Raw genomic sequence first — 25,884 nt, forward strand, 5'->3', positions numbered from 1 at the left:
AGACCAAGACCTGAACACCACTGGAACTGCCCTAAGGTACCTGGCTCCTGCCGTTACCTCCTCCACACCCCGTGGAACAAGCACTAAGCCTCAGCCTACCTGCCGATTCATCTCCTGAATGCCACTAGGTTCTCTGCCATATTTGCCTCTCCTCCTTTGTACTAATTATTCTAATTTATTTAACCCTTCCACTATCAGCCAGGATAGGTCTAAGCCCTTTGGCTCTTGAAGGATTTAATTGTACATGAAAATTTTATCCTGAGTGTTATTGTTAGTTCACATTAATGAGGCTGAAATCACAAAGTTACGTGGAAGTTACATACCACTCAGGTCAGCACTTCAACCTACACAATGATTAGGAACCTTCTTTTGCCTCAGCTCCTCACCCCAGCACTTTCTGTTGCTGTGTGCTGTAAAGGGGACAGCACAACTGCAGTTGCAGTGGCAAGTGATGCTGCCAACTGTAAAACAGAGCGATAACATCAGATTTCAGAATCTTCCCACCGAGTATTATTGGAAGAATCTGCTTATAAAGGTTATCTTTTATTTGAAGATCTGATTTATCCCCGGACCCTGTCCTAGCTCAGTGCTCCATCAAAACCTTATAAAAAGGGAAACTCATACGTGCTGCAAATTTGAAGAGGCCCCACTTAATCTCTGTGGCACAGCATGCGTTTTGTGGGATAAACAGAAGAACCAGACAGAACTGCAAGGAGGACGAGGTGCTCACAAGGAAGTCCTGCTATGTGTAGGCTGACCATGCTTGGGGACACCAGCCCGCAGGCTGGGGGGAACAGGGGCTGAAACTGGGCTGTGATGGCACCACACCAACATCTCACCGCGTTAGAACAGCTGGGTGCAGAGATGTGCGCACTGCGTAGCCTCCTACACTACAAAACACACACCAAATCACCTGTAGTGTTGGGAAGGTGAATCTTCTTAATAAGAATAGCACAGCAGAACACATTAGGGATGTACCGCTTCGTGCAGTTTACTGCTTTCTCCTTCCACCTGTCTGTAGCAAAACTTAGGTACTAATACAAATCCGTGGAATGGCCTCTATGCGTGCACATAACATTTTTGACTTAATGTTTTTTGGAATATTCTAGAGTGTATTTTGCAGGAATAATTACTTTGCAAACCACTTAGTGATTTACGGAAACTGCACAAATTTATGTAATTAGGTACAAATTAAACTACCAGGGTAGAAACAGACAAACAAATAAATAGGAAGGAAATCCTGATTCTTACCCTTTCCTATCAATGCTGCTGTTGCACAAGCACATACTTCACTTTTAAGCATGCCAACGGTATCGGTATAGACCCTTCAAGCAAATTATGCATACACATTTCTGTTTACAGGACCAAATTGCACGGACCGTAGTAGTCAGCAGAGTAGAGAGCTTATCTTAAAACTGTTTCTGGATCTTCAATTCAAGCAGTGATTCAAGTAATATTGGACTGCAAAATACCATGCAAAAAATCCAGACCCTCAGGAATGGGAGTACTATGTAAACCTGCAATTTAACATAAACCTTTAGTATTACCATGATATTTTTTACAAGATAATGTTGCAGAATCATCTTCTACCTCTTCTCCCCCCTCCCCCCCCCCCCCCCTTTTTTTTTTAACATCATATGCTTTCATAGCTTTCCTTGCTGGTATTACTCTGGCAATAAATGAATGAGCAGAGACGTTTGTTTGATGCTTCCTGTCTTCTTGGCTTCCCCGTTACAGTGTAGGTGTTCAGTTAATGATGGGACTGAAGACTCTGCTGAGCTAAAATGAGAATAACCCATTTCACCTTATAAAAAACTTAGGTTAATAACTTGGCCCTGTCTGGTTTTCTCATTTTCTAGAACTTATTTTCCAGATAGAAACTGAATGGTGATCTGGTAATCTCCTCTTTGTTTCAGTATCTATAACTACATCATATAACCTGAGGCTTTACACAGTTTTTTATAGACATATTAAAAACTACTAGATAATTAATTCTCGAGCTTTCAGTCAAAAGAAGTCTAATGTAGTGGGACATAACTCTTCTCTCCAAAACTATAAAAAGTTAATACATTTTAAATTCTACACTTAAAAGATGGATCTTTTTCCTAAGTGAAACAGACTAACAAGACAGCTTTGACTATGCAAAAAAGAAATAAATAATGAATAATTTCTATGATATCATTTCAATCAATCTTGTAAACACTCGTTGCTAGGAGAAACAAGGTGTATGAAATATTTTGGGAAAAGAAGAAAAGAACAAAGGATTCAATCTGCCGTGCTTTTAAATTATTAAATGATGCTGTTATGCACCAAGGAAGAAACTGAGCACCAGGGGACACTTACCCCAAAGCTTTGGCCTACAATCTGTCCTGCTCTAATGGCTTATGTATGCACAGGAAGAAACACAAATGAACTCTTAACAACGTTACACCCTTATAAAACATTTGTGGTGAGAATGTAGAAGGTAACAGTAACCCAGGTAATGACTGCTAATTGGCTTCAAACATCACGAAAATCAATAAGACTGGCCTAGGGTGGCATGGCTACTGGGGCCATGGACAGCTTAGGCTGATCCTGTAAATTGGAAAGCAATAAATAGTTATAGCAATTGCCCTGGTGGGGAGCATGCAGCATCATACAGAAGGATGAGACCAATATGGAACATCTAAGATCACAAGGAAAAGTTTCCATGGCTTAATATTAACAGATACTAAGCAAATTGCTAAATAAAAATCTAAAAAGAAACCTGTTGTAAAATGCTAAAAAAGAACATGTTTCTAAATAAATCTCTTCTCAAAAGGTCTTAGAGCATCTGAGGAAAGAAAAACAGGTGAGGTGAATCAAATACAACAAACAACAGCAACAAAAACTTTAGCCCAAGAATATCAGAACAAATGCTAGCTTTAACTGAAATGCTGCAGAAGTTACAAAATGTCCATGAGAAGTAAATAGAAACACCCAAACACTTAAGAATAGAACTTCTCAGCCCTGGAAGAATAGAGGGAATTAGCCCAGCTGGGATATGTAGCACCAGAGAACATGAAGTTTTAGGACCCTCCTCTCCCCTCAGAAATTTATCCAGAGCTTGTGTATTGCTCTGTCAGCCACCCGACAGAGAAGCCAAGAGCAGCACACCTGAATCACAAAAGGTTATATTCTCAATGGGCCCTTTTTTCAATGTGTAATTCAACATGCTGCACCCAGCTGTACTTTTATTTTTCTAGAAGTACAGACTAAGAGAAGGTTTAAACAGCATATAATTTATTCTACTGGATGAATAATTTTGCCTCTTTTGAAATTACATTTATAGAATCTCTCTCTTCCGCAGTTTGATTCACATATACATATTGTTTGGCTACTATATTAAAGTTACTACTCAATTTCCCAAAGCCCTGTCTATAAGGAATTTTGTAGGCATGGTACTGGGGATTTCCTAGCTGGTTCTACAGCCTAATTAATAAAGTCTATCTAATATTTATGCAAATAGGAAAATAATTCAGATTAAACCAACTCCATATTCTTAATTACTCCTTTCTCCCTTACATGCAGTTTCTGAGGATTAAACAACACAATTTTCTTATAACAAATTAAAATACAGATCTTAAACACCCCCTCAGGCTCTGTCAGATGAACAGTAACAGGCTAGCAATGTTAAGGGAAACCTAGATGGACCCTATTTAATGGGATTTTTAGCAAAGAATTACACTCCCTTAATGAAAATCAGGCGGCCAAACACTTAAAAAGCTCAGCTCAAGAGATCTTTCTTGTTCTGGCACTAGATTTTGGGGTTTAGATAAAGATCACAGCATCATGGAATGGTTTGCTTGGATGTGACCTTTAAAGATCATCTAGTGATAAATCATTCCTACACCTTTCTGAACTTTCAAATACTTAGCGGAACTCACCAAAGGGACATTCCATACCATACGGTGTCATGCTCAGCAATAAAAGCTAGGGGAAGAAACTGGAAGCAGGAACATTCAGAGTGATGGCATTTGTCTTCTCAAGTAACAATTCACATGATGGAGCCCTGCTTTCCTGGAGGTGGCTGAACTGCCACCTGCTGATGGGCAGGAGCGAATTAATTCCTTGTTTTGCCTCGCTTGTGTAAGCATCTTTTACTTTACCTACTAAACTGTCTTTATCTCAACCCACAGAGGTGGGGTGAGTGAGCGGCTGCGGGGGGCTGAACTGTCTGCCCCGCTTAAACCACAGCAAACCCACTTCCCATTGTTTATTTAACTACATTTTGGAATGATCACTGACTACTATTGACTTGCTCAGTCAACATCTGTAGATCAGACCTGGAAGCCTGGGATCTGCCTATGTCACACAAGTAATCCATAAACATGTTTTACTTTCTCTGGGAGAAACAGATGGTATCGTTTGCTTGCATATAAAATAATCCTTCCTTAGACTTAAATTAGATGATTGATCATTTACCATGACTTCTAAATTTCATTTGCATGTACAAACACAATTTATCTAGTTATTCACATGACCATACTTCCACATATATTCACCCACAATTTTAGTAGGGAATACAGCAGGGAAAAGTTGCATGTGCTATATAAATTACCATGAAGTACGTGCTCGTGTCCCATTAGCTTCATGTGTTTAATGTTATGAATGAAGGACCAGTCCATACCCTACACAGAACAGGCTGTCTGTATGTAACTATTAAGAACATGGATTGTGATAATGCTCAAATTCCCAATTAGGACCCCAAGAAACTGAGCATTGACAAGCAGACATAGAACTGTTCCTACTCAAATTGCTTAATCAATGTTAATACATATTTATGTATTCCTATCAAAATCGTATGAACTAACCATACATACATATGCTTACAGATTCAGAGTATAAATAGATACTGTCAGTATGAAGACAAGCGACTCATGAAGAAAGAATTTAAAACTGTATGTTTTCAATTATATCCATTTTCCTTTCAGAAGACAAAAAAACTGAAAATACTATTGCACAGAATTGTAAGCCTTCAGGATCTGGGTTCTTTTCAATTAAGGAAGACAACATTACTATGCTTTCCACAACTTTAGCAAAAATCAGAGAAAGGGAAAAAATGAAAAATATATGAATTTGCACTCAAGAAAAGGAAAAAAAAACCTGTAGAGAATAATCTGAACATCTTCAGATTTGTCTGAATTAATATCTACTTCAGAAGAGGAATATAGTGGATTAATATTTTTAATATTAATAAGGTTAAAACATGCCAACTCTACTGATTCAAGTATTATAACTGTATTCCCAGTTCATCATTTCTAAATCCCATCTGGTAGATTGGAATGCTTATCTCTGGAATATAAAACCAAACTGAATGTTGACTAGCAGTCAAGCAGAAATGAAAACGACAAATTCCACATATCTAAATACTTTAATAGCTGCCACTAGCAATACCTAAATATGAATAGTAATTAAATACAATTTAGAACAAAAATAGTAATAATGATATCAATAGTAATTAAATAAGGGGATAATATAGTGAAACTTCTTCTTTCATTATTTCTTGCAAAGAAATAAAAGGAGATTAAAAAGCAACAAAAGAATTACAAATGAAAGTGAGTTGTAATAATAATCTAGGATATTCAGTAAACTAAAATGTACAGCTTTTAGTGCTGCTTTTTTTTGTGTTCCCTTGCTTAGCAGAAATTTGTATTCTATATAATCTACCACTGAACAAGAAAATTTTACCACATTAAGTAGGGGCACTTCTTTTCACCAGAACTTCAACTTTCAAAGAGACCACTGCCTCTTCACTTGTAACTTACAACTCTCCTCACACATTTTGGAATACCACATTTCAACAGTGGTTATAAACAATTATTCACCTTTCTGCTTAGATATCATGTCCATGTTTCAGCAACTGGAGGGCAGTACTCCTCCTATCTCATGCTTCTTAGGGCAGGAAAATGTGCCTATTTTAAACTTAATGATATAACTGGACCAGGCATATTTAACTGAATACGTTTTAAATAATCAGTTTTCCTGTAGTCTGAAAATGTCTATACAGTTGAAGAAAAACAAGTACATAGACAATTTTTGCTCTTACATGTGGGGCAGTGTGAAGTCTTTACATTCAAGTATCAGTTCTTACTCACCTGGGGAGGTCTACTGATGTTAATGGATTTATTTCAAAGAGCAAGAAACTGCAGGATTAAAATTCTTGTCAATGAGTCACTTTATTCAACTTTATACAATTCATGATAACTCCACTATGTATACTGTCAACTTTACATTGCCTGAACATCTACTATCAACAGCTTTGCATGCAGAAACTCAACCGTCTCTAGCAGCATCCTGTTAAATATATGAAGACCACTTTAAAATCCAGCTGTCTAACACAAGTGCGGACATTCTATACTTTATCCTTGTTACAGGGAGGAGCGAAGAGCAAACAAGGTACCTTTAGACAACATCCACCTGTACTCATCAGGGACCGAATGCCATTGCATTGATTAAGATCATAAAGAATGTAAGTAATCCGGGTTAGGAAATTTCCTGCTTAAAGACTTTACCATTCACAAAACATCAACACTGATTTACAGACATAGCATGCAAGTCAGAATGGACCATGCATAACATAAAAGATGAAAAAAATAGCAAATAGAAAGTGTAAACAGCTATAATGTCACAGGGCTTCACACACTGAGGCAATGCAATCAATGGCAAACACCACATTTTGAAAAATATATTTAACACCTCTGAAGTTCATCTGAGCATGCCACCATCATGAAATGCAGCTTTTGACTCACCAAAGAAGAGTTATGTGAAGCATCACCTGAGACCTCGGGTGTTCTTGTGCTGTTGGGAAGTCTGTGAGGGTTACGAGCTATCGCTTGGCACCAGCCCAACATTTTCTCCTTCCACTTATCCCTTTTCAATTTCTGAAATTCTGAAAATAATTTAGATTCCCTGAAACATTGACACTTTGAATGTATTGCGTGCATGTGTCTGGATGCATACCTCTAAAACAGCTCTTTACATTATATCTAAACAAGATAATAAACATATTTGTAGAAGAACATGTTTATTTCAAGGACTCCAAAGGGTTATGCCATGCAGGTTAGAAAAGAACTATGCACTTTCAGCACACCTTACATGCATTAATACTATTTCAGTATCAGCAAATTCAGTGCCTTCTCTCCATGCTAAATTTTTCTCAACTTGTCACTTTAATTTTAAGAAGTGTTATTTTAAAGGAATTTTATAACAAAACAACTATGAGACTAGCACCATTCCTAAACCCATGTAACATTTGGATGCAATATCCCGTATTTCCTGAAGCAACTAGAAACAGCCCTAAAGCAGTAGTGGGTATAAAATACAAATCAACAGCGTGAAAACACACAAACATGTATGTACTCACGCCCACACACACCAAAATACCTGACTTGTCTTGAAGTGTTACACTAGGATGTACTGTAAACAGCAAACAGTAATGTATACACACCAGCAATAAATGCTACATGCCAACTATAAATTGAATGTGAACTTATTTTTAGTTTGTAACAGTAACAAAATACCTTTTCAGTAACACTAATACGTTCTGGAAATACAGCAATAGTAAGATGGATTTTTTTAAATGCTAGAGAGCTTCGTAAGTATTTTTAAAATTTCATAATCTATTTTCCCCAGTTGAAACGGGTAATGTAGGTATTCAGTGCAAAACTTTGCTAATTAATTACAAAAATATCTTTGAGCAATTTTCTCCACAGCACCTGAAACAATTTATAATCTTGTTTATAAAGAAAACCAGATTATAAATGTTCATAACATTCTTTAATTTAAAACATGCTATTCTATAACATCATAAATCATAATAAACAAAAAGATTAACCTACCAGATTGAGCACCTAGTACTCCAAACAAGGTTAGCACCAGAATAAAGAGATCTGGAACATATATACAATCACAGAGCAGCTGAGGTTGTAAGGTACCTCTGGAGACCATCTAGTCCAACCCCTTGCTAAAGCAGGGTCACCCAGACCATGTTGCACAGTCGCATCCAGGTGGGCTTTGAACATCTCCAGAGGAGACTCCACAGCCTCCCCGGGCACCCTGTCCTGGTGCTCTGTCACCCTCAAGGTAAAAAGGTTCTTCCTCACATTCAGATGGAACTTCCCATACCTGTTGCCCCTTGTCCTGTCACTGGTCACCACTGAAAGGAGCCTGGTCCCATCATCTTGACACTCGCCCTTAATATATTTATATGCACAGTCTTCTCCAGGCTGCACAGCCCCAGCTCTCTCAGCCTTTCCTCATAAGCATGTTCCAGTCCCTTCACTGTCTTTGCAGCTCTCTGCTGGGCCTTCTCCAGTAGTTCCCTGTCCCTCTGGAACTGGGGAGCCCAGCATTGGACCCAGCACTCCAGGTGTGGCCTCACCAGGGCAGAGCAGAGGGGCAGGACATCCTCCTTTGACCTGCTGGCCACGCTCCTCCTAATGCACCCCAGGGTCCCCTTGGCCACCAGGGCACCCTGCTGGCTCATGGGCAACTTGTTGCCCACCAGATCTCCCAGGTCCTTCCTCTCAGAGCTGCCCCCCAGCAGGTCAGCCCCAGCCTGTGCTGGTACGCGGGGTTGTTCCTCCCCAGGTGCAGGGCCTTACACTTGCCTTTGTTGAACTTGATGAGGTTCCTCTCCACCCAGCTCTCCAGCCCATCCAGGTCTCGCTGAGTGGCAGCGCAGCCTGCAGGGGTATCAGCCGCTCCTCCCAGTTGTGTATCATCAGCAACCTTGCTGAGGGTCCCTTCAGCCAGATCAGTGATGAATAAATTGAACCAGACTGGACCCAGTACTGACCCTTGGGGAACACCAGCAGCTACAGGCCTCCAGCTAGACTGTGCACTGCTGACCACAACCCTCTGAGCTCTGCCACTCAGCCAGTTCTCAATCCATATCATTGTCCCCTCGTCTGACCCACACTTCCTGAGCTCAAGGTAGACAACATCCACTGCTTTCTCCTTGTCTACCCAGCCACTCATTCCATCACAGAAGGCCATTAGGTTGTTCAGGCATGATTTCTCCTTGGTGAACCCATGTTGACTGTTCCTGGTGACCTTTTCCTCCACATGCTTCAAGATGACCTCCATGTTTCATCACCTTTCCAGGAATGGAGATGAGGCTGACTGGCCTGTAGTTTCCTGGTCCTCCTCTTTGCCCTTTTTAAAGGCTGGAGTGCCACTGGCTTTCATCCAGGCCTCAGGCACCTCTCATGTCCTCCATGACCTTTTGAAGATGACAGAAAATGGCTTAGCAATATCTGCCAGCTCCCTCAGCCCTTGGGAGTGCATCCCATTGGGGCCCATGGACTTGTGGGTGTTGAGTTTGCCTAAATGACCTCTAACGTGATCCTGTTTGACCAAGGCAAAGTCTTCCTTCCTCAGACTTCCTCTCTTGTCTCAAGGGTCTGAGATTCCTCAGGGCCAGCCTTGGCAGAAAAGACTGAAGTTAAGGCAGCATTCAGTAATTCTGTCTTCTCTGTGTCCTTTGGTCAGCAGGGCACCCACCTCATTCAGCAGCTGGCCCACATTTTCCCTGGTCTTCCTTTTCCTGCTGATGCACCTGAAGAAGCTGCTCTTCTTGTCCTTGACCTCCCTCGCCAGATTTAATTCCAAATACACCTTAGTCCTCCTTGTTGCCTCCCTGCATGTTCTGACAACATCCTTAAATTCCTTCCAAGCAGCCTGTCCCTTCTTCCACATCCTGTAAACTTCCTCTTTGTGTTTGAGGCTTGCTAGAAGCTCCTTGCTCAGCCATGCAGGCCTCCTGCCCCCCTTTGCTTGATTTCCTGCTTGTGGGGGTGGACCTGTCTTGAGCTTGGAGGAAGCGGTGCTTGAGTATTAACCAGCTCTCTTGGAGCCCCCTAGCTCGTGCAGCCCTAACCCATGGGATTCCTCCAAGTAGGTCCTTGAAGTGGCCGAAGTCAGCTCTCCTCTAGTCCAGGGCTGCAATGCTACATGTTGCCCTGCTTCCGCCACACAGGATCCTGAACGCCACCCATCTCGTGGTCACCGCAGCCCCCAACCTTCACATCCCCAGCCAGCCCTTCTTTGTTTGTCAGCACAGGGTCCAGCAGCACATCTCGCCTCATTGGCTCCTCCACCACCTGCATCAAAATGTTATTATCATCAGAGCCCTGCAGGAACCTCCTGGACTGTGTGTGCCTAGCTGTGTTGTCTTTCCAGGAAACATCAGGGAGGTTGAAGTCCTGCATGAGAACCAAGGCCTGTGATCGGGGGGCTGCCTCCAGTGGTCTGTAGAAAGCCTCATCGACTTTCCCTTCCTGATCAGGTGGCCTGGAGCAAACACCCACAAGAGTGTCACCCGTGTTGGCCCATCCCTTAGTCATTACCCGTGAGCCCTTGGCTCTTTCTTCATCCATGCCCAGGCAGAGCTCGATACGTTCCAGTTGCTCCCTCACATAAAGAGCAGCTCCAGCACCTCTCCTCGCTGGCCTGCCTTAACTAAAACGTACGTGGCCATCCAGGACAGCATTCCGGTCACGCGAGCTGTCCCACCATGTCTCTGTTACTGCAACTGTGACCGCACGCAGATCTCTGATTCTTCCTGTCTGTTCCCACACTGTACCTGGGCGCACAGGCGTTTCAGAGAGGCAACTGAGCACACAGGTTTCCCAGGAGGGAGGTAAGTGGATCCACCACAGCCGTGGCCACCCTTGACATTCTTGGCCTTCTGGTTCTCATCTTGGGAGGCAGCTAAGGAACATTTATCACTGCTCTGGTTGGCCTGGCTTGTTCCTCCACTAGTTGTGATGGTGTGAGCATTGCCGCTTTGGACTCTTCCCCAAGTCCTTCAGTTCAAAGCCCACCTCACCAAGCTGGCCAGCCTGCTGCCAAAGATGCCCCTGACTCTTCTAAAAAGGTGGATCCCATCCCTCCCTAATAGGCTGTAGTCATCAAAGAAAGTCCTGTTGTCATGGAGGCCAAAACCCTCATGATGGCACCAGCCATAAAGCCAGAAGCTCATGTGCATTATAGTCCTATTTCTGGCTGCACCCCTTCCTCTTACTGGTAAAACGGAAGAAGAGGTAACTCGGGCACCAATATTTTCTACTTGCACCCTCAGGGCTTTATGGTCTTCCTCGATTCTGCCCAGGTTCTGGCTTGCAGTGCCGTTTCTGCCCACAAAGGAGTGGCAGGGACAGCAGTGCATGCTCACGAAAATTTGTGGCTGCCCGTCAGCAACACCTCTGACCTCAGCTCACAGAAGGCAGCATACCCCACGCGAACCCCTGCCAGGCCAGCGGATGGGTGCCTCGGTACTGAAGTTAATGCTGAAAGACTTACACAGTAAAGCAGCACCTATTCAATGCCACTGAACGTTATGTGCTTGTAAAGTAAGCTTATTTTTTCTGCAGTACATCTCCCTGCAGTACACAAGACATGCTTGCGTTTACAGCAGGCTTTTGTCTTCCCGGGTTCTGATTAACTACAGTTCCTTCCTGAATAAGTACAGTTCTACCGTTTCAGCACTTACTGTTAATATATGATTCTCAAAGTATGAAATGCACAAAGCTGTAATTCTCCACAGACCCTCACACAACTGATAGTAAGGAATAAGTGGAAGCCAGCCTTAGGTTTGTTGCACTGGAGATGATTAGATGAGTGAGTCTATGGGTTGATTCTTACTGATTTTTCAGTCTCTTGAAATTTTAACATGAGATAAAAATACATGCCAGTAAAGCGTTAGTAACATGAAGGCTGCCACTGCACCTGTCTGCAGAGTCAAACCCATTTTTCCTTTATAAAAAATTTCAGCTGTAGACTTACAAGAACTTGGTCCTCCGTAGCATGAATACAACCCAGCAAAGGCTTCGCAATGAGAAATCCAGCTGAAGCACCAAACTAAACTCATTGTCACAAACTTAGCAGCCATTAAGAGTTCCACAGGACCAGAGCATCCACTGTCTTACAGGCCCTACAAGACTGTTTATTTTCCTCAGTTTTGTGAATGCAACTAGCAGAACTTTACATACCAAACTGGTTGTTTTTAAGAGTAAAGGAAGTAGCAGTGAACAGTTTGTGCATTTAAGCAACCTGTACACAGACATAAAAAATGAATCCATGTTTTAAATGCTCTCCATTGCATATCAAACATGCCATGAAGTCCTTAAATGAAACTGGAGAATGAGAAAAAGTATCAGAAGGACAAGCATATGCATGAGTCGTCCTCCACAATTTGGAAAGATAAGCATTTAGTATGAGACAACCAACCAGAATTTTTGTTTTGTCAACCTTCTACTGCAAATTCTAGGTGATTTCTGCATCATATACTGAAATACTATTTACCAGCTAAACAGGACTGAAACAACAGTGGAGTCTCACTGCTATTTAAACTAGTCCCCATCCCATTCCCTTTGCTTTTTAAATACGAGCACATAAAATCTTTTGAGAAAGTAAAATGCCTTTTCAAAACTATTCCGTTGTCCCTGGAATTTCCTGGTTTTCATTCAAAGTTTCAAGAAGAAAGTATGTCAGTATTGTGTAGACTTTTCAAAATGAGACAACCCATTTTTTTTGCTGCTCCAGAACCCACCACAGCAGTTCGTCACTGTTGTGTAAGTGGAATTTACAGGCAGAGAAAGGGGAGCAGCATCAGGGATGACACTGGTCAGCTCTGTTAAGCTAGGTGAAAGGGGACGAGTCCAGCAGATGAATGCTGCTGCTCTCTGTAGGACTGTGCTTGGGGCTGGGCAAAGAGGTACCACTTGCTTTACACCTCACAAGTGAAGTCTGTAGAAACAGACATCGAGCCCATCTTTCAGGCCACTTGAACCTTCACAGATAGGTAAACAGCTCTGGGGAAATGGTTCTCTGTCAGTAAACTCAATAAGTAACTCTTTAGCAAAACGTTTTACTACACACAGGACTTATGGGCAGATTCCATTTGCTACAATTGCTAAACTGCATTTTCCCCATGATCAGTAAGTTATTGTGCATTTTTTTGTGCAAATGTCTGGAAACTAGAGATTAATGCTGGCTAGAGGGAAAAAAATCCTTAAAAAATAATTAAAAGAACAAACCAAAATGCATATTTGGAATATAAGTAATATTTTTAAGTCAGTCCCAGAAAAATATTATATAAAGATCACAGCCCACAAAAATGTTTGTATAAATTTTTGGCTTGCTATGTCTGAAAAGATCCTGGACCTCACTGAGGTGAAGCAGCTCTGAACGCACACCGTGAACCAGGTGGCTACACGTTCAGCTGGTGCAGCTCACTGCTTGGGAGCACTTTACTGCTTTGGTTCCTCCCTGAAGAAAGAATATGAACCTGAAAAAAACCCTCAAATATATAACCTTTAAGAAAGTCTTCAATGTGATTTTCAAAGAACATTTAAATCATTATTTAAAAAATATTTCTCTCCCTCCACAACACTGGATGGAAAACTTCCTGACCATTGTCCCAAGACTGGACAAGAGAGAAAAAAAAAACCAAAACCCCAAACCCCAATCTTTACATGGTCACTCCTACACTTCCTTCTCCGGACCAAATGCACACAAACATCTTTTTGCAAAGGCAGTAAAATGAACATATTTAAGATAAGCGGTTGAAATGACCCCTAGGAATAAAACAATATAGTTCCCAAGTTCCTAGAGCTCTAAGGTCAGATTAAAAGTCTGCTACACCTACTGATGAGCAGCTGCTCAAATGAGTAGTTAGCCAAAGCTTCTTTTGGTACAACCACACTCACTCTTGATCACCTATTAAGAGGGGAAGCTTCAGGTCTTCACTGAAGACTCCAATATTCTATTACCTCTGATTAATTGCTATCATTCTTCTAGGCTTGTATTTTAATATAGCTGTATGTGTCAGGCTACTTTGTTTCTGATTGTCTACCAAATTTTCAAGTTAACTTAGCAGAAAAAAACCTAAATTGCTGCATGCTTCAGTCTACAGCAAATCCCTCCAGAGATTTGTTTAGTGTAGAGAAGTAATGCAAACTCCCTCTCTAGTGCGTACTCCTCACACTTGGGGTGGGTATAAGCCAATTCAACCTGAGAACAGAACTCTACATATCACATATAAGCATGTTATACGCAGTCTGAGTTTGATCACAGATGAAGTGAAAAAAATGATTTAGGCTACAGAATCTTCCACAAAATGCTGCTGCACAGCTGGATACTCTTGGTACTTAGAACTGACAAAGAACCATAAACTCCAGGCAACAGCCATAGTTCGGTATGACAAAGGTAACTATTTGAAGTCATTACATTATGAGTTTCTACACAGTTGAGTCAGGTATACAGCATTTTAACAATTTGTAGCAGATCCTCTATTATATCAGCTGGCAAGAAATCTAGGATCTGAAGATTTACAACCTTCTACAAACAAACACGTTAGTTTAGAGCTCCGCAGAGTCTACCTGAACCAGAGGTGTAGTGAAGAGTGGATGCCCAAGAGCAGTGCGTGCCATCCACCTGAGGGAACAGTCCTCCAAGGATCTGCAAGGAGACCATTTCAAGAGTGACACCATCATCACCCCTCAACTAAGTGATCCATGAACCCTTTCTATACTGCCTGTGCCTGTGGAGACAGGGAATCATCTGATTATAGCTACAGTCTGTTCTGCTCTTCTTGGGGTGCAGAACCTTTTGGAACATTTGCATTCTTCTTTTTTGCCCGAGGGAATCAAAATATTGACTACTACTCTACAGATCATAACTGAAAGGAGAACTTTGCACTTGCTCATACAACTGAAGAACCACCACTTCAAATACATTGCCTTTAAAAAAAAAAAAAATAAATCTTCATTCATCCCTTATAAATTTGTTTTAAAAGAAAAGAATTTTATTCATACTTTTCAGAGGAGAGAATTTTTACTTATAATTTAGGCAAGCAAAGAGGCATACAGAATTATAGATTCAAGTACATCTCACACAATATTAATATTAAATAAATAGGGGTTTAGTTCAGGATGATGTATTAAAAATTAGACAGTTATATGAAATAAAAGCATAATGGCTCCAAAAAAAGCTCATTAATTTGGCAAGAGAAAAAGATCGGTACGCTTAATTCAGGAACATAATTAGATTCAGGTAACAAAGGCCTCAAGAAAGGCTCATTAAGATGAAATGCATAAGAACTTTCTGTTTTTTCAGTCCCTACTAGGATCTAACAGCTACCACATAGACCAGCAGGAAAGTGAACACAAAACATACTGTTCTTTATCTAAGCTAAATAGTTTTGTTCTCTGTGTTTGAAGATTCCCAACAGCAATCAAAGTGATGGTATTTGTCTAGCAACTAAACACACTGCATGACTTGGCAGATAATCAAAATATTCCAGGAGCAGAGCTGCAGGAATATTGAAATGCAAATAGCCTTCAATGCTGAGCGCTGGTAAGAGAAATGCAGTCTCTGTTGTTCTTTGTGTATCTCCTGTCTGAGTCTTATCAAGCTGTGAGTTCCAATCAATTATTCTAGTTTGAACACAAACATAAAATTCATGGGCTGGACGCACTAGAAAACTCTGATAGCTTGTGCTATCGTTGTGGCACAACTGAGCAACAGGCTTTTCTCACCCAGCTACTCAGCGTCCTACGACTGCTGTGTTTCACAAGGACAGTTCAGCACAGCCATAGCACAACAGCATAATGACTCTAAATCTGCATGTTACAAATAAGCAGCTCAACCTCAAGTTTGAAAATTATCTCTATATTAAAAAAAAAAAGTCATATTAGGATATATGTGATTGTGCCAACAGGTGCAGAAGTGCAATACAATTTGGTGGTGATTCTTTAAAGTCAGGGAGAAAAAAAAATATTGTTTCCACATACAAACGTGGTAACTATCTTTTCTTTTTTTCCATTAGAAGTACTGAGTACCATCTGCCCCTCCAAAACGAGGAATAATTTTTTGACTTCAGCACTTAATATAACTTACAATGTCAGTAGCTTGAAAAGCCACCAAGCCAGTAAAACGCTATCTTCCTGACCAATACTTGCAGCAATTAGCTAAAATACACACCTACTGTGCTAGCCTCATTAAAAAAACCCACAGAGACCAAGAGAAAACAAGCACCCCTGCCCACAAATTACTCAGTTGACACCTAGAATGACAGTGCCAATCAAGACTCTAATGATACCAGTTTTCTTGTATAGCTACTGGACATAAACAATCAAACACCTCTGCATTAAGTGGATGTAAGCATCCAATGCAGACATGTTCTCCTATTCATTAATGACAGATTTCACAAGTGCTTCTAGGGCACTAGTTGAAGAGTAAACCCAATTATGCACATGTCAAGGCATTCCCCTAGTTGTAAAGACAAATCAGAGATGTCATTTAACTTAATTATGATTACCAAGGAAGTCACTTCGGCAGCTCTTTACAAACATAATCACAGTATCAGCACCCGGCTTTAGAGTATTAGAACTATATTATAATCAAGTTCGCTAGAACTCGCTTCAATTATTTATTTAAGCCTGCAAAGTGTCAACTACAGCATCTTCTTAAATGACTACCTATATTATCCAATCAATTTTCAGAGACTGTAAGGCGGCTATTTTGATGCCACTGTACCATAATTAACCATATAATTATTTCCAACTAAAGCCAACTTATGTTTTGTTCTTTTCTGTTACACTGCCAATATGCATTTTAAGATGTCCTTAGCCCTTCAATATTTTGATTCCTTTTTATTTTAACTAAGGATCCAGATTTCACCTATGACTTAAAACAGTTTAATCATTGAAAATAAATCAATTTAAGATGACTTGCAGTGAACATTGCTTTGTCTAACCACTCCATAGCTATAGCACCTGAAGAGTGACAGGAAAGCTTTCAAAGCTTTCGAAGAAAATAGTCTTCTGGGTTATTAGAAATATCAAAAGTGTGGGTTTGTTTTGTCTTTATAGTCACACTTTTTTTCTCACCATGAAAAGTATCTCTTGTGTAAACCAGAAAGCAATTTTAAATCACTCAAGGCTCTTTAGAGAAACTATGACAGATGTTTTTTTTTTCCCCCAGTAATTTTTTAGCATTGTAATTCTACCTCTTTGCATTTGTGAAGACTGCAAGAAGAAAGTATTGAAAAATTAGGAGAAACTTATATTTATGGTTACTGATTTAATAGTTCTAAAAAAAAAATAATATCTTTCAACAGGTAGATACTGCCAAATCTGTACTTGCCTAAGCAGAACTCAATTCCGCTTTATTTTCAAACTGTATTAATAATTAACTTCTATACCATCATCAAATATGACTTTGTTTTCTGAAAGTTTCTTACTCTTAATATCACAGCTACTCTTCTCGGGAATGCTTTGCTCATCCAATGTTAGCTGTTTCCATTGAATTGTCCTCAGAGCTTTCAACAGTAACTCAATGGTGTGTGCTCCTGGCACATTCCTGCCTACAGGTTGAGTGGCAATAGCATGCCTCATCCTTCCCTCGGGACCTCTCCACGTAGATGTACCAAACTCCCAAGTAAAGCAAAGAATGGCCTTGAAACAAACGGATTTGAAAACAAGAACAAAGTACATGGGTTTTCTTGCTTTGTGAATTTGCATATATTTAACCATACGTGATTGCCAAATGGCTTAAACCAAAGCTTCAATCAACAATAAAGCCATGACCAGTAAGTGCACGTGTTAAAATCACACTGAGCACCTGGCAGACAACAATTCTTCAGGGTAGCCATAGAAATAGCAGAAAATGTAACATATAAAAAAATCCACAAGAAGGTAAAGCATTAACTAACTCAAAGTTACGCATGCAGTTATCCCAACACACAGCACATAAGCAGCTGAAGTCAGTCATTAACAAACTTTGTTCTGCATATGTAAAAGGAAAAGCCTACCTTGCCAAGCTTTCCCTCACTCCTATGTGATTTATTTAAGAAGGGTATATTTATAGCGTAAGATAAAACCTGCTTTGAATTAGGCAGAGCTTGCTATTGAAGTAAAATATGAAGATGAAGACAAAAGTAGCTTTTCTTAACAAAAAACTTGAGAATAATAAAGTCCATTACACACAGCATATTTTCTGGATGCATTCTCTGCTGACTCTAAGGATGAGAGAGTGTAGTTATATATTATTGTCATTTTTTTTTAAATTCACATTGCTTAAACAAGTGTTTTATGTAAAAGTATTTCATTATTGATTTTGACACTCTGCTTTATTTCCCAAACCACCAGAGTGTAAAAGCATTACCATTAAATAAATGCTCATCAAATGGTGAGTAGTAGCTTAACATTTTAAATTACATTTCTTTCGTATTATTTAGGCTTTTATGTTTTGCCTCATTTTTTTCAGAAGTCCTACGGTAAATTAGGTTCAGGCTTAATTTGAGTCTATTTGAAGACACTCTTAAGAATTCCGCTAATTTCAGTGCCATACTGATATTTACCCAATCTTCTGGCACCTCTCCAGATTTAATATCTATTTGGTAAAACATTTCAATTTATTTCACTAAGTTAACTACAAACATAAAAACTAGAAGATCTACAGAACCCTTCAACTTTTTTTTCCTACTTGACCTCTCCAAGCACTTCCTGATCTACTTTTTGACAGCAGCCCGAGTGACAAGAATAATTGCTTCCAATAATTATGTCACAGTAATTATTACTGTCTAATGAGACCCCATTTAAATAAAGTATTATTTCAGCTATTTTAGTCATACCATTGTACCTACGCGTTTGCTTCAAAGGCCTACTTTTGTATTTTTTTCTGGAAACTGCAGTTGAAAATGATCAGAGTAATATTATTCAAAAGTTTATTCACATAATTATTAGCTTTTAGGTTAACGTATACTTATGTAAGTGGCTAGTTATTTAAGCTGTTACCAGTAACTGCAGGGTTAGGCCAGTAGGCCAGTAATTATTTATAACTTAAATAACTGGAATCCGTTTACCCTGAAAAACCCTGAATAGCCCATCTGTCGTGATTTCCTCATAGCAGAGGTCAGGTCTTAAGTCACTGTCTTCATAATATGTATCAGAAGGGGGGGGTTATGGAAAAGGATTACTTGCAATAGCATACTTCAGCTGGTTTAGCGGTAGCAACAATTCAAAGGGCTTATTTAATCTTTATTAAAAAGGTATCCTAATTTTCTGCCTTCAGCAGATCTATCATAAGTTTTCATCAAATAATTTGACTCATATCAACTTATTAGGTAGTATACCCAGTTAATCACCAATGACAACATAATGAACGACGACATTCAAAATTTTTAGCAGGCTTTTTTTTATATAAGGCATACAACTTAACTTTAATAGCTGTTATAACAAGCACCTTCCAAGAGAATATCAAATTTCACCTTTTAACTAATTTCACATCTGTAGTAGTTAACAAAAAAATAGCTGCACCTCAGTTTCCAGAGTTCACACTGAGTTTTCTATCAACTACCACTCAAATAAACTATTAATCAGTCACAGGATACCTACAATTTCTTATTGGTGCATATGACCAATATTGCTCACTGAGCAGGAGTAAACTCCTTACAAACACTATCTATTAAAAAGAAAAATAAGCTAAGTTCAGCCAGAAACCAATCCAACCAAACCGATGTTTTATAAAATTATCTAACGGAATATGACAGCAAATGATTAATGGTACTGACAGCTGAACAAAAATAAAAATGTTATATTACCAGACCATAACAATTTATTATTTATTTTCCATTGAGAATATTGGGGTTTGCTTGTTTGTGAAATGAAAACGGTGCGGGACATGGAGTTATAACCACAACCCCCATGGCTGTCAGGGAGCTAAGGTTCACGCACAGCACAAGCATATCGCATCTGTAACAAGCTATTCTTCACAAAACATTAAATATTATGCTATTCTTCACAAACCATTAAAAAAAATACCAAAGACATAGTATTTGCTGTGTTTGCCAATCAAAGGGTAAAACTAGCACAGCATCAGTGTCTCCCTTCCATTTCAAAATAACACTAAGCTCAAAATAGGTATCCAGCTCTCACAAGTATTTCCAAAGAACGATGACGTTAGCAAGGTTACTTAGAAAATGTGAAGTTCTAAAACTGAGACCTTGGGTGTACAGCAGAAGACGACCACAACGCTTGATGGCACAGCGTTGCTGCCAGGCACCCTGTAGCGATGGGGTGAACACAGAATGACAGTTCTGCCGTGGCTGCGGTGCCACAGCTCAGGCAGCCGGCTCTCATCCTGCGCCACCCAGGAGGTTTGATCTCTGCCTCTGACAACGTCACCTTGCCCTTACAAGCTCCTGTGACTATACTACCCTTCATACTCCTCTCTTTCAGGCAGCTCTGCACGCTGGCGCCGGGGCAGCAGTACGCAGCGGTGCAGGCGCAGAGATGCCCCGGCAGCGGTGGGATATGGGCTGGCACAGCAGCGTAACATAGCACCGTCCCGTGCGAGGGGCCTGCTCCCAAAGCTGTGTCACTGCTGTGCTGAAGAGCAGCTCCACGGCTCAGCCGTAAGCCTTGCCCTCACGGGAACCATGGCAGGGTGCTGGAAACCTCCGTAGGCCGCCGCACGCCTCCTCAGCTCAGCGCCAACCTGAGCTGCTCTGCAGCGCCAGTTAAGGAGTTATCCCCACGCAGCTAGCATGCACCTGCCCCGTAACACCCCAGCACCTCATCATTTTCAATTAACTATTTTCTCATCTTCTCCGAGATGAATGTGTTGTCTCTCCATTCTACAGCTGGGGCAGAACACAGACAAGCCTTCGCCCCCCAAAGTCACCTTGTACTGTTGATGACCTGCATGACATGCCTCCTCAAGGGTAACCACGTTTTGATCCCACGGGATCTGGAACCCAAGCCTTCCACAGCCCTGACAGACACCAGTTCACGCACACCATCTCTCCTGTACTTGCTCCTGGCTGGGATTTTTAAGCTCTTTTTCCCAATGCACTATTTTTTTTCCTGTTTTTTTTGAAAATTTCTCTCTTTTCACTTTCCAACCCTGTCTGCTTCTGCCTTCGGCACCAATCTCCCTATCATGTTTTTCCCAATCACTGAAATATACAGCATTTCCCCTACACAAAATAGCCTCTTCAGACGGTACATAGGTTATGCCTCCTCTCATTAGCTGCCCAGTTCCTTGAAGTTCAAATTTTATTCATTTTGACATTTAGACATTTACACATTTTACTCTGAATTCAGACTTTTTTTTAATTTCTTTAAGGTTCAATTAAGGTTTGTAGTGCTTTGACATTTCTAGCTCTCTATTGTACCATTTATTTTCATACACATACATCTCTAATCACAGCATGGTTACATGAAGGCGCTCTCTCATTTGAAGAAAGCAAGAAAGCAACCTTCCATTCTAGCACTAATGTTTTTTATTCTCTTCAGAAAAATGTATTTATCTAGAAATGTTTGTTAAAAAAGTTAATAAATAAGAATTTCACCAACAAAATTCTGGCAAGCTGCTAGAACCAATACATTACAAGAGTAAGCAAGCAGTCACGAAAGCACATCTACAGATCCATATAACTTGAAAAAAACAATTTTCACTACATTTTCAGGGGACTTACGTACAATTTTGAAGTATATGCCACGCTACAAGTGTCCAAGAGCTAAGTGGAGTAAGTACGCTATTTCCCAAAGCCATTCCACCCTCTCTTCCCCAAATGCCCGAGCGAGCTGAGAGCACACTTGTTAAGTAGTAGCCCAACAGATAAGGTTTCATTAGGGACACTTTCCCTGTATTTCGCCAGAGAAAATAAGCTTTTATTAGGGACCCTATTCCCTTGTTTTTCGCCAGAGAAAACAAGCTTGCCTCAGGAAACACAAAATAATGGAAAACAGAGATGAATGCAAAGGCACATGGAAGTCGTTGGCCTATATTCAACTTAAGCGCTTATTTACAGAGCTAAAAAGAAAGTAACTCCGAAAGTAAATGTTGCATCTAACTGCAGGCCAGCCACCCACAAAACTAAGGAGCATTTCAAGAAGTTTTGAGGGGGGAAAAAGCAAGCTGCTGGTGAAAGTAATTACATACAGACTGGCTTGTTATGGCTACAAGAAGTAATTTTAAGACTCCAAGCACAAAATTAAGATCCCCTCCCCTCCCTCAGGTTTTGCAGTATCTGGGGTGTAGCAGATCTAGGACAGACTCCTGATGATCAGGTGGAAGTGGATAGGAATAAGTGAAAGACAAATAGAAAAGCGTATACAGGATAATTAAACTGTGGGGCCAAACATGCTCATCTGTGATGTGGGAAAATGAAACGTGCGCAGAGCATGTAATAAAGCGAAGCAGTGGGACAAGGAACATCCACTGCAACACACCAGCGGTGTTTGGGCACTTTCTTATAGCTGAACTTCAACGTGCATATTTAAGAGCTCATTAATCCACATACAAAATTTGCAAATCTTTACGGTCAAGTTAAGAGGTGAAGGACAGTCTGTTAATCTTGTGTCTGTGCTGAAGCCATGTCCATTTTGAAGGATCAGGACCTCCCAAGGCTGACAGAGGAGATGTGCCAGTATGTTTAGAATGACAATTTGTTTATCTGTGCCAACAAATTGCTACAACATGGTGTCCTCTGGAAGGGACAGACTATTCTCAGACACAGAATATATTGATACCCTATGCCTGTATTTACTTAAGTCTTTACTGACAACTCACAGGACTGCAGTTTGCTTAAAGTGTTAACAACAATTGTTAACACAGATTAGTATTACGCATTTAAAATATCTTCATGGGCTGCAATAGAAAATAGATTTGCATTAAGAATATACCTCTACCTGATATCTATGATCACATCATCAACTAAAACAGTTTCTATTTTCACTTTTAAAAAAAATTACATCTAAATGAAAGTTCCAGCATCAGACAGAAACAAATACATCTTTCTGTTATCATATATGCAAAATTTCATCCCAGAAAGTTCTTTCCCCACCAAGTAAAAAGCCCACAAGTGGCAATGTAGAATGAAGGTGCCAGCTCAAATTCGCTTTGCAGTGGAGCAGTAAGCAGCTCTACCACAGAAGAAACACTTTTTACAGTTTTACTGAAGGCACCATCTAGTCCTTACAGTTACAAGAGTACCAAAAAAGTCCTGAAGTGGAAACAACACTGGGAATTAAAATACATTTTGCTTCATATATGCTCAACAGAAGTAGGAAGAGGCATGGTATCAAAAGTGTAAAACCATACATTTTTCATTGCTTGCCACCAACTGCTCCCACACTGGGGGCTGGGGAGGGGGGAAGTACTAGGATGTACATTTTTTACATACAGAGACTGGTAAAATAATCAAAATGTACAGAGAAGAAAAATGTCAAGCTCACCTTTTAAACACTATGGGAGTTTACTAATCAGGGTCTTCTCCAGCACAGTTACCACAGTAATGTCAGGGGATGTAGAATATATAAACCTAATTAAATGTTACGATGACACTATATAGATGTACTTTACTGACAGCCACTAATCGGTCCAGGCAATTTATCAGATCAGCAGAAAGCTATCACAGGCTTGCAGTGTAAAACATACCACACTAGAACAAAACAGCTCTAGTAAGTAGTCTACTATCCAACACGTGAAATATTTTATGCTCACTCATTATTGCCCTACCTGTCAGGAAGAAAAAGATTTGAAAGAAAATTTCTATCATAAAATATTTCATATATAGTAGTGGGAATTATGCGTTCCAAAATCTAAATCTTTTTCTTTCAAGATAAAGAACTAACAGGAAACAATCATTAGCATTCCCAGCATGGCATCAATTTAAACTTAGTGCTAAGAGTTTAGACTCACCATTTGGTCTATATTTGTACAGAATAATTAATTTCTTGCCTTCATCCATCAAGCAGCAGGTAAATATGTTAAAAATTCTTCTGAAAATGAAGCAGCAGGTCAATCTTCCTGTTTCTGCCAATTAGGCAGAACCAAACCAAGACTGCTTGGTAGGTGACAAGCAACATAGGCAGGCGCTTACTCCCAGTAACTGTGCCCCACTGACATTTTTCTATTTCTCTGTCCCGTTTTGTGACTTTTTAGTTAAGAACAATACTTCTGGGAGAGAAATCTATTAGGATCTTCAAAAAATCTTTGAGCTACTTACAGAAATAACCCACAGTTATCACCAAAAACCTCTCTAGTAGACTTTGAGCTTATCGTATATTCATATTGATGAACTACACACTGTTAATGAAACAATTATATTAAAAATTTTCTATAAAAAGTCATCACAGAGCTATTGCTGTCACAAATCTAAATTTAAGACATATGTTTAACCTAATTCTGAAGATCCAGTATATCTAAATATTTATATTGCAAAATCTAGTTTCCAACAAACATAAATTATCCATAAACTATGCTTACTGTTTGTTTTATAATGGGGAATTGCAGATTAACAGAAAATTGGTTTAATTAGCTGTGAACATTTGAAGCAGATTTGCTTTACAGGACTGTTCCCTAATAGTGAGGCATAACTATATTCACAACAAAAGCTGGAAGTAAATTTTAAGTTATTCTGGACTGTTGCATAGTATGGTTTTGATCAGTTAGTACTCTCATGGGGATGAAACCTGGCCTTGACTTTTTGGCTTCACTAAGAACTGGAGGTCACCTAAGCAACTGTGCTGTGACTACCTTTAGAAAAAACACCAGTAAGAGTCTTCAGAATCATTAAGTTAGAATGAGCCAAATCTAAAATGAAACAGATAACTACGAGGTAACAGGGAAGAACGTGTTGAATCCTAATGAGGTAAATCCTGCTGCTTTGACCCCTTATAGTTCTTGGCAGAAAGTCAGCAGTACAATGAACAAAGAATAGAAATTACTGTTTACCTGGACTCTTAAAGAACTTTAGGTCATAGCTTCCTGAAAAGGATATTTAAGTAATCAGTCATAAGCAGTAGGCAAACTTCTGTGTTGGACAAAAACATGTCTCAGTTGAGCATCAGTAGGCAGGAATAAACGAGCTATTTCTATAGAGAAAAGAAGACAGCTTCAAGGCTTTACGGTAGGGTCTTCCAATTTTGAAAATTAGGAGCTGTTGGTTGAAGGAAGTCACTGAAGCTGACAGATCAACGAATAAGTTGAAAAAACCACCAAAATCATAACAGCCTGTTATACACATGCTATAACCTCATTAGTTCTAGTGCCACACACTGCTTTTCCTTACATTACTTTATACACAGAGTGGAAAATAATCACTTAACACATAGGCTAAAAAAACAGAATGTAAAATCACATTTACTGTACTGTCCAGATCCTTCATCAAAACATGAATTTTAATTTCCTTAGAGGTTTTACTATAGCAGTAATAAACACACAGAAAACTCTCAATTATCCACACCGGTTACAAGTTAGTCGTGGCTCTGATGCAGACACAGAACCGGTCTTTGTGCAGAGAAAGCCTGGCTCTGAATGCTTGCTTTCGCTGACACAAGACGTGACTGCAGCCATGTGGTTTACGGCCTCGAAGCAGTTTAGGTGTGAAACAGTCATTAAGCAAGTCCACATCCGAGCTGACACCTGAAGAGCCACACGAGCATTGCCCTTCCCAGCAGCCACAGCCCGCGACGCTATGCTAGCAAAGGCACAGCATGAACATGTGAAGTGAGCTGGGGCCACACCACCTGAGCAAAACTCAGCTGGCACTTGCACCAGAAAATTTTGCGAAAGGGTGTCCAAGCATTCCTGAATCAGTTTGAGTGAAGATGAGATCACTAGTTCTCTGCAGGCCAAATTCTGTTACACCCCGGCAACATATTATCTGGGTTTGCCATTATTCCAGACAACGAAAAACCCACTGCTACTTGCCAAAGTTTACATAAACTGGTTTTACAACTTTGTTGCAGCACAAGCAAACTCGTAGGCTGTAGCAAGGCTTTACCATCGGTCAGATTCTACTGTCTGGCCGTTTCTCCTTCCTCCAGAACTCAGACCACTGGCTTC

General features: G+C 40.1%; 1 protein-coding gene across 5 annotated transcripts in view; it reads right to left on the reverse strand.

Moving 5' to 3' along the window:
• The window catches only part of MARCHF1 (membrane associated ring-CH-type finger 1), a 257,958-nt gene that overhangs the window by 98,793 nt on the left and 133,281 nt on the right, over positions 1–25,884 (reverse strand). For 3 of the 5 annotated variants that reach the window (XM_055794490.1, XM_055794492.1, XM_055794488.1), the window contains exon 3: positions 6,771–6,910. The exons of the other annotated variants lie outside the window; for them this stretch is intronic. In XM_055794490.1, the coding sequence (XP_055650465.1) occupies positions 6,771–6,872 (102 nt within the window). In that variant the 5' untranslated portion in view covers positions 6,873–6,910. The remainder of the gene's footprint in view (positions 1–6,770; positions 6,911–25,884) is intronic. 5 annotated transcript variants of the gene reach the window in all.

This window comes from Falco peregrinus, chromosome 2 (assembly GCF_023634155.1).
Source record: "Falco peregrinus isolate bFalPer1 chromosome 2, bFalPer1.pri, whole genome shotgun sequence".
Taxonomy (NCBI): Eukaryota; Metazoa; Chordata; class Aves; order Falconiformes; family Falconidae; genus Falco; species Falco peregrinus.